Source organism: Gastrolobium bilobum, unplaced genomic scaffold (genome assembly GCF_033153095.1).
Source record: "Gastrolobium bilobum isolate Gb01-03AN ecotype WA unplaced genomic scaffold, APGP_CSIRO_Gbil_v1 utg55555, whole genome shotgun sequence".
In the NCBI taxonomy this organism is placed as follows: Eukaryota; Viridiplantae; Streptophyta; class Magnoliopsida; order Fabales; family Fabaceae; genus Gastrolobium; species Gastrolobium bilobum.
In genome coordinates, this window is record NW_026900052.1 from 786 (window position 1) to 13069 (window position 12284).

A 12284-nucleotide genomic window follows, 5' to 3' on the forward strand; every position below is an offset into this window, starting at 1 on the left:
GTTGAAGATTTAATCGATTAAAAGGTCAAAACTGACAAAAATGGTTGACTTGAAGATTTAATCGATTAAATCTCCAAAAAGAAACGAAAAGTAGATAAAAGAGGGATAGATTAATAGATAGTTTTGAATGAAGGGAAAAATGGTTATTAATTAAGTAATTAAGGGTATAAGGGTCAAAAAGCCTAATTTTTCCTATAGGGTACACAGTTTTAATATGTATATATAATCTTTTAAATTTTTTAAATATTTTATGCAAACAGGACTGCAGTGATATCACGAGTTAAACGAAGTAATATTTTTTATAATGCTTATTATGTCTGAAAGATATATATATATATATAATTTTTTTTTTTTATAACAGAAATATTTTTTTTTTAAGTTTTAAGAAGGATCTCTAAGGATTTAGGGAAAAGATTACGTATCATTCATCAACATATAGGGTTTTCACAAGCTTGCGCTGATAAACCACACAAGGAAAATATATATTATAAAAGAGCAAGTTGGTCTTAAATAACCAAACTTACCAAATGTTCAACAAAAGATAAATCAACAGCAATATACCCCACAGTAATTGGAGTAAATAGAGAACCACAAACTTAAACTAATGAAACAGTACCAACTATAACATATTAAGAGACCATCACCAAGACTACACTACATATACTGGAGTGAACAACAACAAGAAGAAGATAACAATGTCTAGGAAAGAAAAGTTGAAAATTCCAGCAGTTTAGAACATCCACTTTTCTTCACAACAACAAGGCTTCACATATACTGAGCATGATCTCGAACCTGTTGCGCAGTCACCAATCCTTGGTTGCATCTGCATCAAAAATTTCCCGGCTGCAGACAGAGTTAACAAAGAGTCAAATCAAAACCCACTAATCTTCTAAATAAATTTTTAAATGAAATTTGGCAACATGTTACCTGCAATCTAGGATTTTACCATTTCCTAATTTCACCAAAGAACATGCTCCTACGACCATCTAATTACGAAGGAAAAAACAATAAGGAACATGTTTTTTATATGCATTTTATATTACCTGAATTTGATACGGCAAATTTGCCTAGTCCCATTAGCTGACCTCTTCACAGTGATTGACACTCCAGGATCATCCTGCTCAACCCATTCAACATCCATGTCATTGTCAGTAGGGTTGTTAGCCCTTGATATCCCACCATGGAAATACCCCATATTCCCAGCGGGTGCATGGAAATTCCCCCGAGTCGAATCCATGTTCAGCATTGAAGCCATTGGGATATCTTGTTCAGATTCCCCGGAGTTCTGTTCAAAGGCAATAGTAATGTACATGAATGAATCTCGAGAATCCATTAGAGAGCTCTTATTTATGTCAACCTCTTCTCACGATATAGTGATAAACATGAATTGAAGTATCATGAAAAATAACAAGGTCGATGAAATAGAGTCTTAACTCTTAACAACATCATATGTGTGTAAAAGTTGTAGATTACCTCATTATCATCAGACCTTGCAGGAGTGATGAAAACACGTTGATTTAAAGTCTGTATGTTAAGAAGCTCCCTGATCATGTCGCAATTCTCAGCCCACCACCTCTGGGCTCGCGACTTATCAAACATGTCTCGGCTTCAAATTTAAATGCCAAGTATTGTAAGTCCTTATTACTACATGATAATTAATTTTTTTTTCAACAACTAAAATTCTCATATATATATATATATGAAGGTCTCTAAGGTACTACATATATTTTCAAAACATGGGACATATTATACATACAAGAAGCGAATCCTTTTGAGATCATTGCCCCCAATAGGAAGAGACACAACAGTGATGTGAACACCTGGCTCCATCTGTGCTATCCACTCGTTGGATCCAGTCATGTCCACCAACGCTACACTACCAGCTGGTGGTTGAGGTTGACGCCCTCCAGGGGTGGTGTTACCAATTGGGGATTGATTGGGGTTTGTGTAGTCCAAAGCAGGGGTTGAACTTGCGCTTCCACCACCAATGTAGCCGTGTGGAACCCCCCTTTAGAAACGGTGTCATACTTGATGCTCTCGGAGGTGCCACCTTTGATTTTCTTCCCTGAAAGCTTCAGCGCCAGATCCTTAATCTGCATATGAAGAATAAAAATTCAAATTAGCATCAATGCATTTAAAAGTTTTAATCATGTACCATACAATTAATACATACCATGGAGTCTTAAGGTTTCAGGCTTGGGTCATTTTCAAAGCATCATACAATACCTTTAAAGCTGGGCTAGTGGAGAATGTACTTGGTAGAGAATACATGCAAGTGGATGACAACAACATCCTTGAACGTGAAAGTCTATATATGTATATATCCTACTATCAACTACGTACCACCAATGGAAAGCATTTTCTATTTGTAGAAATCTCCAGTAATATCTATCCCAATATTACTTGTCCAATCTTTCACGCAATTTAGAAACATTTATTAATCAGATAAATAACTCAAATGTTTTTATTATGGTCTAAATTGATTTTCACGATGGCATTTTAATTTTTGAAGTATCCAAAATTTAAAATAAACGTATCGAAAATTATAGGCCAAAAATTTCTCTACCCTAAGATCGTTATAATTATGGATGTCATTTAACGAATCCAACATTTGTTAATCAGATAAATAACCCAAATATTTTTATTATGGTATAAATTGATCAAATTTTTAAAGTATCTAATAAATAAATATATATATATATATATATATATTTAATGCTAGCTTACCAAAAAAAGTAAATTCAAAATTTCGATGAAATGGTATTTTTTAATCAAAAATTGGGGTTTATAAATTTTTTGTTGCTGCGTCAACACAAAATTTGTAGAATCGGGTCGATACGCACAGCGCCCGAGATAATAAAAAAGGGAAAAAATTGTGGTCTTCATACTTTATTGTCTCAGCTGCAAAATAATTTTTGGAGCATTAACATAAAATTTGTAAACCCCTTAAAAGTTTATAACTAATGCCAAAAGTTAAATAATTTTTTTTAATAAAAAAAAGTTAAATAACTTAAATCAAGTGTTAAGAGAAACGGTTGATAATCTTGGCAATTTCTTTCATTAAAATTATATTAGATACTCAGGAAAAGTCTTATATGTCCATCCATGCATGGAATCAGCGAGAAGAATCAGGAAGAATATCATGTGATTGCAAGAATTTCTTATCTGTATCACAATTAACATCCAAGGATGACATCATAACAAGCAGCAAAACACAAGCTGAATGAGAAGTTTCTATTTCCAAATTCAATTCTGTCAAAAAGTGCATTCACCAATCCTAACCATCGATAGTCATATGGTGTAAATTGATTTTAACTATCGTAATCAAATCTTGAGATATAAAAAATAAAAAACAAATATACATAAAAATTTCTCTACCCCTTGAAATGTTATAGTTACAATTGTCATTAAATATGTCTTAACATTTATTAATCGGATAAATAAGTCAAATGATTTTATTATGGTATAAATTGATTTTCACAATGGCAGTTTGTTTTTGAAGTATCCAAAATTTAAAATAAACGTATCGGAAATTATAGGACAAAAATTTCTCTACCCTAAGATCGTTATAATTATGGATGTCAATTAACGCATCCAACTTTTGTTAATCACATAAATAACCCAAATATTTTTATTATGGTATAAATTGATTCTAATGACTGCAATCAAATTTTTAAAGTATCTAAAATTTAAATATAAATATATATATATATATATATATATTTAATGCTAGCTTACCATAAAAAGTAAATTCAAAATTTCGATGCCATGTTATTTTTTTTATTAAAAATTGGGGCTTATAAATTTTTTATTGCTGCATCAACACAAAATTTGTAGAACTCGTTAGCTATAGCATTGCACGGGTCGATACGCACAGCGCTCGAGATAATAAAAAAGAGAGAAAAAAATTGTGGCCCTCATATTTTATTGTCTCAGCTGCAAAATTATTTTTGGAGCAGTAACATAAAATTTATAAACCCCTTAAAAGTTTATAACTAAAGCCAAAAGTTAAATAATTTTTTTTAATAAAAAAAGTTAAATAACTTAAATCAAGTGTAAGAGAAACGGTTGATAATATTGGCAATTTCTTTCATTAAAATTATATTAGATACTCAGGAAAATAGTTATCTGTCCATCCATGCATGGAATCAGGGAGAAGAATCAGGAAGAATATCATGTGATTGCAAGAATTTTTGATCTGTATCACAATTAACATCCAAGGATGACATCATAACAAGCAGCAAAACACAAGCTGGATGAGAAGTTTCTATTTCCAAATTCAATTCTGTCAAAAAGTGCATTCTCCTGAACCAATCCTAACCATCGATCTGTACCCGAAATTCATCAAACCCCTAACAATGTACCACGTAGGAACATCTCCCTTGCATTGGATAAAAAAAAGCCTGACAACTTGTGGACCCAGGTCCACTTCTTTGATATTGTCGAAACAGTTTCCGTCACACTTATAAACCTCACGCAGTCAACCCCAACCCCACTACCCCTTGGAGTTAAAGTACCACAACCTCAAAACGCTGCCTCTATATCCTTGTCTTTTCTGTAACCGTATATTTCTCGCTTCAAAATTGTCAAAATTGTCAAAAATATTCCTTACTTTAATTGTTTAATTGCGGTAGTTGGAATCAATTTACCCTAAAAAAAATTAGAAATGATATTGTAACAACCAATTAGGGTTACTATCATTGTTACAACCAATCAATTTCACCATTAGATCGATTATATTGATCCAACAGTTATATTTATTTCCATCTTTGTATGATTATGATTTATCACATTTAATGATAACCGTTGAATCAATGTAATCGATTTAATGATAAAATTAATTAGTAATAACATTGATAATAATCCTAATTGATTGTTATAATATCTTACCTAGTGAATGACGATCACAACTACAATGGTCCTGAGCTAGCAAAATATGTTGTCAAATAAGTTTCAGCCCGCCTGTTTAGAATCAATTGACCCTCTAACAAATATGTTTGACTTGTTTTAATTATTGGTGATTGGGCTTTGTGAATGATGACAGCAGCTATTAAAGTCCTACCTTGGTAAACGAAGACCCTACCTTTATCTTAGGGTTCCAAACTTCTATGTCAAGTAAGTTTGACCCATATATTTTAGAATCTATTCACACCATAACAAATATGTTTGGCTTTTGCTCTAACATTAATTAAATTTATGATTCAGTGAATGACAGTAACTATAACGATTCTAAGATAAGAAAACTCCTTATTAGGTAAATTTCGACCTACACGAAGATGTAACGATTAGATTTTGTCTTGAACTGGGATTCATTCAAATAGATATGTTTGTGAATTTGATTTTAGGTTTTTGCAGAGCGAAGGTCTCTTTGCATGGGTGTTTTCTATAAATTTGAGCATACAATTAATTAATTTACTTTTTAACCCTTAAAAGAAGTAGTATAGTATATTTGACGGGAGTGAATCATTAATGGTGATAAGGGAAGAGAGAGAAAAAGTATTGAAATAGTTATTTATAAAATTACAACTGTTGATTCACCTCTATATGATTAGGATTCTTCCATATGATTAGGATTCACCTCTACGAAGGTTTGGCTAAGTAAAGAAGAAAACTGTTCCATTCAAACGCGGTTATAAGGTTAGGAACGAAGCAAAGAAAGCAGTCTAAGAATAATCCTTAAACGTAGACTGCAAACTGGAAGTAAAGTAAGCATAAGCACAGAGAAGAGTAAGACTTTCACATCTAAGAATGAAATGAAAACTGATGATTCGCCGCGAATTTACTCGTAAAACTCTGAATTACCAGCGGATTCTATCCGAAATAAATGAGGTTGTTTGTCTTGTTTTGCCTTTTCCGAATCCCCCGTGCCTAATGTCCTATTCAAAGAGCAGAGGAAAGTTCAGACTATTTCCGATCTTATAAAGCTTCCTTTCCTTGAAGCTTATTGAGTCCCGATTCTCTCTCTTCCTCTGATTTAGCCCCCTAAGAGGTTGGATTTGAGGATTCTTCCTTATGAGTGTGGGTTGTGTTTCTTTTTTTCAATTATTATTTTATTAATAGAATAGGTGGTCTTTTTCTCTCTATGTGTCTATATCTTCTCCCCCTTTTTCCTTTCCCTAGACTTTTCTTTATAGTGCCTCTTTTCTTTAAAAGGTTTTTTTTTCTGAAGTGAAGGAACCGAGGGTAATTCTATTTCAGCTCTTCTTTATTTATTTTGCAACTGGGAATTTGATTTCCCGGGCTTAAGCCCACAAGCCAGCTCCTGACACGAGGGTAGGTGCTATGGTTTCTGCAAAAAGGTTGTTCCTTGGCTTCGATTTACCTTGTGACTACGGCGGGAATGCTTGATTAAGCAATAGTTAAAAAGCTTTGGGTATTAATCAATAGAAAGTCTAGTATGGCATATGGCGGAACAGTCAGCTTAGCTGTGAAAAGAATTAACCAAGGTTAATAGTCCGGATTATTAGTCTGATTGAAAGCCATCAAGAGAAAAGGCTAAGGCAGTGGAGTTTGAAAACCCTTTTCAGTCTCCCAATAAATGAAAAAAAAAAGAATGACTCAAAAGTCATTTCGTGAAATGGGATTCGTAGCCAGCAAGCAATAGCATCATGTTGTTACATAAGAAATTGCATAAAAAAGGACCTCGCTCGAAAGCGAAATGGGGGAGACTATCGGATAGGCCTGACAGAGAGAATTGCTTCAACTACAAGCCCAGATGACTAATGGAAGGAAGAGCTTATGGCTATCGAGAAAGTCCCGAGAAAAGGCTAAAGGCTACTGCCCTACCACCAAGAAAAGATTCTCGCCATTTATTTATTAGAGGAAGAACTGCTTATGAAACAAAAGCCATCGAAGCTCCTAGTCCGACAGTTCGCTCTGCACCTTAAGAAAAAGAGTTCCGGCATACTACTAATAGATTCTTTGGCCGTTTGCGATCGGAACAACCTAGGAAAGGTTGTCTGCCTACATAACCTACTTCTCATACCAAGAGAGCCGGGTATCAGATCCCTGTAGTTCGAGCCCCTTTTGTTAACCCAGTTCCTGTCTTTTATGTGGAATTCATTCCGGTACATTCAGTAATCTGGGGAAAGGGAATGGTGAGGAGGGTCCCTGCTTCTCGACCACGGCCCTCTCGATTGAAGTATCAAACGGTGCCGTCGGAAACAGATGAAAAAGGAGTCATAGAAAAGGTGGCCCTCGCGTGTAAGTTACATTCACAATATGGTCGATTCTGACGACATTGAATGGAAAGCTCCTAAGATGTCGGCTGTTCAATTGTCTGCAGCTATTACAGTATTAGGGTACGTCGTCCCCGGGTCTGGGGAAATGAATTTAGAACTGAAAGAATATACAATTTACCACGAGCAAGAACTAGAAACATAATAAGATAAGCAAGCGAAAGGCTAGAATGATTTAAATAACGTACAAACGCGAAGAAAACCTCTTGCAGTACCAGCCGTGTCCTTGGCTCTCACTCCCATGAATCAGATAGTGCCATACGTCCCACCACAACCGTCCGATCCTCTGATGGAGAAGATCAGTCGCCTTGAACGGGCAGTTAATAAGTTGAGTAGGGACAAGTATGATGTTGCAGATCTTGAGAATCTCTCCCTATACCCCAAAGTCAGGCTTCTGTACGGTTTTCAGTGGCCAAAGATAAGTTATTGAGAAAGCGGGTTTCGTCTCATTTTCCGGAAAGCCAGTCATACTATTCCACTTTAGCTAAGCTAATGATGAAACAGGATCTGGATTTGTCTGCAGATGATGATGTCCACTCCTGGCTCGATGCGCTTAACGAAAGGGAACTCTCTAGATTCAGAAAGAATTTCCTTCGTAATTAAGCAGCATCCTTTAAGTGAGTAGGGGTGCGCCGTACCGCCGACGAATAATAGGTACCCCCACACCCCAGGCAGAGTTAGTGAGCCGTGTAATAGGCGACCATTTCGCGCGGTTCGGGGGGCACTTGAGTAAGCCGCTGGTGCCCGACTGCGTCTTGACCCCTATCCAATTTTTGGGCCAATTCCCCCTTCGTACTACCAAAAAATGAGATTCTTGCCGAATCCGAGTTTGCTGCTCCAACCATTACCAAACTAATACCTATTATGTTTAGTACTTCAGGTGCTTCTGTTGCGTATAATGTAAATCCCGTAGCGGATCAATTCCAACGAGCCTTTCAAACAAGTACTTTTTGTAATCGACTCTATAGCTTCTTCAATAAACGCTGGTTCTTCGATCAAGTTTTGAATGGAACAGATTTTGGCTTTATACACTATTGACTCAATGCTAACTCATCATATCGAAACAATTTATGTTTGTTGACTCATCTTATCTAAATCATCAATCAAACATTAATACATAAATCATCAATCAATTAATAAATCAATTCATAAATCAATTAAAAAGGATATGTTTTTCGGCTTTTTGACCCTTTTACCCTTCATTAATTAATTAATAATTATTTTGTCTCTCATTCAAAAATATCTATCAATCTGTCGCTCTTTAATCGATTAAGTTGAAGAGTTAATCGATTAAAAGGTCAAAACTAACAAAAATGGTTGACTTGAAGATTTAATCGATTAAATCTTCAACTTAATCGATTAAATCTCCAAAAAGTTAGCAAGTGTTGTCTTGTCACTTGAGATAGGAACGAAATATTTTTTTTTCTCCCCTCCAATTTTTATCATGCTTTCAGACAGGAGTTTATGGATGAGCTTTAAAAAAAGAAAAGAAAAGAAAAGGCGTCTGCTGCGTATTTTCCTTCACAAATTTGCCTTCACCAAGTAATAAAAGCAAGTGGGGCCTTTGTTTTCGGACTATATCTATATTGACAATCCAACATAATCAAATGATTGAAACCATAAAGCAAAGCTTATTTATCTACTTTTCGTTTCTTTATGGAGATTTAATCGATTAAGTTGAAGATTTAATCGATTAAATCTTCAAGTCAACCATTTTTGTCAGTTTTGACCATTTAATCGATTAAATCTTCAACTTAATCGATTAAAGAGGGACAAATTAATAGATAGTTTTGAATGAGGGGCAAAATGGTTATTAATTAATTAATAAAGGGTAAAAGGGTCAAAAAGCCTAATTTTTCCCATAGGGTACACAGTTTTAATATGTATATTTAATCTTTTAAATTTTTTAAATATTTTATGCAAACAGGACTGCAGTGATATCACGAGTTAAACGAAGAAATATTTTTTATAATGCTTATTATGTCTGAAATATATATATATATAAGTTTTTTTTTTTATAACAGAAATATATTTTTTTAAGTTTTAAGAAGGATCTCTAAGGATTTAGGGAAAAGATTACGTATCATTCATTAACATATAGGGTTTTTACAAGCTTGCGCTGATAAACCACACAAGGAAAATATATATTATAAAAGAGCAAGTTGGTCTTAAATAACCAAACTTACCAAATGTTCAACCAAAGATAAATCAACAGCAATATACCCCACAGTAATTGGAGTAAATAGAGAACCACAAACTTAAACTTACGAAATAGTACCAACTATAACATATTAAGAGACCATCACCAAGACTACACTCCATATACTGGAGTGAACAACAACAAGAAGAAGATAACAATGTCTAGGAAAGAAAAGTTGAAAATTCCAGCAGTTTAGAACATCCACTTTTATTCACAGCAACAAGGCTTCACATATACTGAGCATGAACTCGAACCCTGTTGCGCAGCCACCAATCCTTGGCTGCATCTGCATCAAAAATTTCCCGGCTGCAGACAGAGTTAACAAAGAGTCAAATCAAAACCCACTAATCTTCTAAATAAATTTTTAAATGAAATTTGGCAACATGTTACATGCAATCTAGGATTTTACCATTTCCTAATTTCACCAAAGAACATGCTCCTACGACCATCTAATTGTGAAGGAAAAAACAATAAGGAACATGTTTTTGATATGCATTTTATATTACCTGAATTTGATACGGCGAATTTGCCTAGTCCCATTAGCTGACCTCTTCACAGTGATTGACACTCCAGGATCATCCTGCTCAACCCATTCAGCATCCATGTCATTGTCGATAGGGTTGTTAGCCCTTGATAACCCACCATGGAAATACCCCATATTCCCAGCGGGTGCATGGAAATTCCCCGGAGTCGAATCCATGTTCAGCATTGAGGCCATTGGGACATCTTGTTCAGATTCCCCCGAGTTCTGTTCAAAGGAAATAGTAATGTACATGAATGAATCTCGAGAATCCAATAGAGAGCTCTTATTTATGTCAACCTCTTCTCACGATATAGTGATAAACATGAATTGAAGTATCATGAAAAATAACAAGGTCGATGAAATAGAGTCTTAACTCTTAACAACATCATATGTGTGTAAAAGTTGTAGATTACCTCATTATCATCAGACCTTGCAGGAGTGATGAAAACACGTTGATTTAAAGTCTGTATATTAAGAAGCTCCCTGATCATGTCGCAATTCTCAGCCCACCACCTCTGGGCTCGCGACTTATCAAACATGTCTCAGCTTCAAATTTAAATGCCAAGTATTGTAAGTCTTTATTACTACATGATGTACTTAGTGCTTCATCGAAATCATAATGTGGAAAAGCTTCTATTAATAATTTCATAGCCTCAGTCCATAGGCCTCTATCTGTTAGATCCTTTAGTTTCTCTTCCCAGGTAGGTGGAGTTTCTTCTTCTTTACGTACCAGTCTCTTACCCTTTCTTTCCCACATAACTTTCTTATTACTTTCTTTCATCTTTTCCTGAAATGGGTGGTCAAGGGGGGTGAGATTTTGGGGAAAATCTCAGTAAGGTTCACAGCTGGAGCATTCTCCAACTCTGACGCTTACTCCTGCAACAGTTTATAATAACAATACAAAATGGAACATTTAACATCATCATATAAAAATATCATGCCATCATCATCATCATCATATTCCTGCCGGCTTTTACGGACTTATGGAGATACCCAGAGTCCTCGTCAGGTTGCAACTGGAGTATCAGTGCACAGGCCAACATTTAATAGCATGGTTTTAAGTTTCAAAAATATCATAATCACATAATGTAAAGCACTATAAACATATTGCAGTCAGACCATAACTTATCATAGTTTCATAATGGTGGCATACATAGAGAGATTACTTCAACAACTGTAAACACTTACAATACTTGTCGTTCTTTACTTGTATACTTTCAACTTTTGACCTCTTTACTTGCCTGTTTGCTCCCTTGACTCCCTAACATCATCATATCATCTTTTAGTAACTTATATAACATTCAACATTTGTGTTTTATCCATGTATAGGTCTCGGCTTTGCAGGTTTAATTACCTAGAGGAGTTGTTTTGCTTACTTACCCACTTGTGTAGGTTTTAGGACATTATTAGGTTATCATAACACTTAATAGAATTATTAAAGATTTCATTCTAGGCATGTATAGGTTCGGCCACCATAGATAAACATCTAGGAATATAATTTTTAAAACATGCTTTCAATTATATTATTAACTTAACATGGTTAGATCCTTTCAACATTAATCAAATAAAACCTCTTTTAGCTACATACCATTCGGCCTTATTGCCCTAAAATACCTAAGGGATTACTTCTAAAACATGCTTCTAACATTATTGATAATTTATCATATTTAAATCCTAGAGCATCATTCAAAACATCATCTTATATATTCGGCCAACTAAGGTTATGATCATGCAAAATTGATTTAGAACCTAGGCTACTAAACATGCTAATCTAACATCATCATTTCATCATCTTTCATATCATTTAAACATCTCTTCATGCTTATAATTATCATACATGGTTCGGCCTTCTAGGGATCATATACTTAGGATATCACTTTCATGCTTTTACATGTCATTCCTAACCAAGAAGGTTCATAGGCTTACCTTTGAAGATGATCAACGACTTAAGGAAACACTTCTTGACCTTTGACTACTTTGAATCTTCTTGAATGAACTTCCTTCCTCCTTGAACATACAAGGCCGCAAGCTTAAAGAGAGGAGAAGAAGGATTTTCTTGCTTAGAGATGAAGGGTTCTTTGGTGGAATTATTAGGAAGAAGGACTAAGATCCAGGCTTGTATTTGATCTTGGAACAATTAGGTATTTCTCACTAACACACTCACCATTTCGAAGCATTCATGGACTTCACAAAATGTACTAAACTCTTTGTTCTTTCCTTTGGTAGTGCCGCGGCTATAGAGGGAAAAAGGAGAGACTAAAACTTGTTCAAATAGGCAACCTAGAAGCCTTGCCATTACTTGATTGCTGGTAGGTTTCGATCA

General features: G+C 34.9%; 1 protein-coding gene across 1 annotated transcript; it reads right to left on the bottom strand.

Annotated features, from left to right (window-relative positions):
• Window positions 1-803: 803 nt before the first annotated feature.
• On the bottom strand, window positions 804-10500 carry LOC133295013 (protein BREVIS RADIX-like). Its single transcript, XM_061493790.1, has 8 exons — window positions 10375-10500; window positions 9945-10186; window positions 9693-9744; window positions 2029-2093; window positions 1757-1975; window positions 1474-1606; window positions 1044-1285; window positions 804-843 (listed from the first exon to the last, which is right to left on the bottom strand). Exons 1-8 carry the CDS (start codon window positions 10498-10500, stop codon window positions 804-806), a joined length of 1119 nt encoding a protein of 372 aa, XP_061349774.1.
• Window positions 10501-12284: the final 1784 nt, after the last annotated feature.

Coding starts and splice junctions, on each gene's coding strand:
- LOC133295013 (XM_061493790.1), bottom strand. CDS start 10,500: ATGTTTGATAAGTCGCGAGCCCAGAGGTGGTGGGCTGAGAATTGCGAC. Junction 10,187..10,374: donor CAAGGTCTGATGATAATGAG/GTAATCTACAAC, acceptor TCCTTTGAACAG/AACTCGGGGGAATCTGAACA. Junction 844..1,043: donor ATTTGCCGTATCAAATTCAG/GTAATATAAAAT, acceptor CTCTGTCTGCAG/CCGGGAAATTTTTGATGCAG.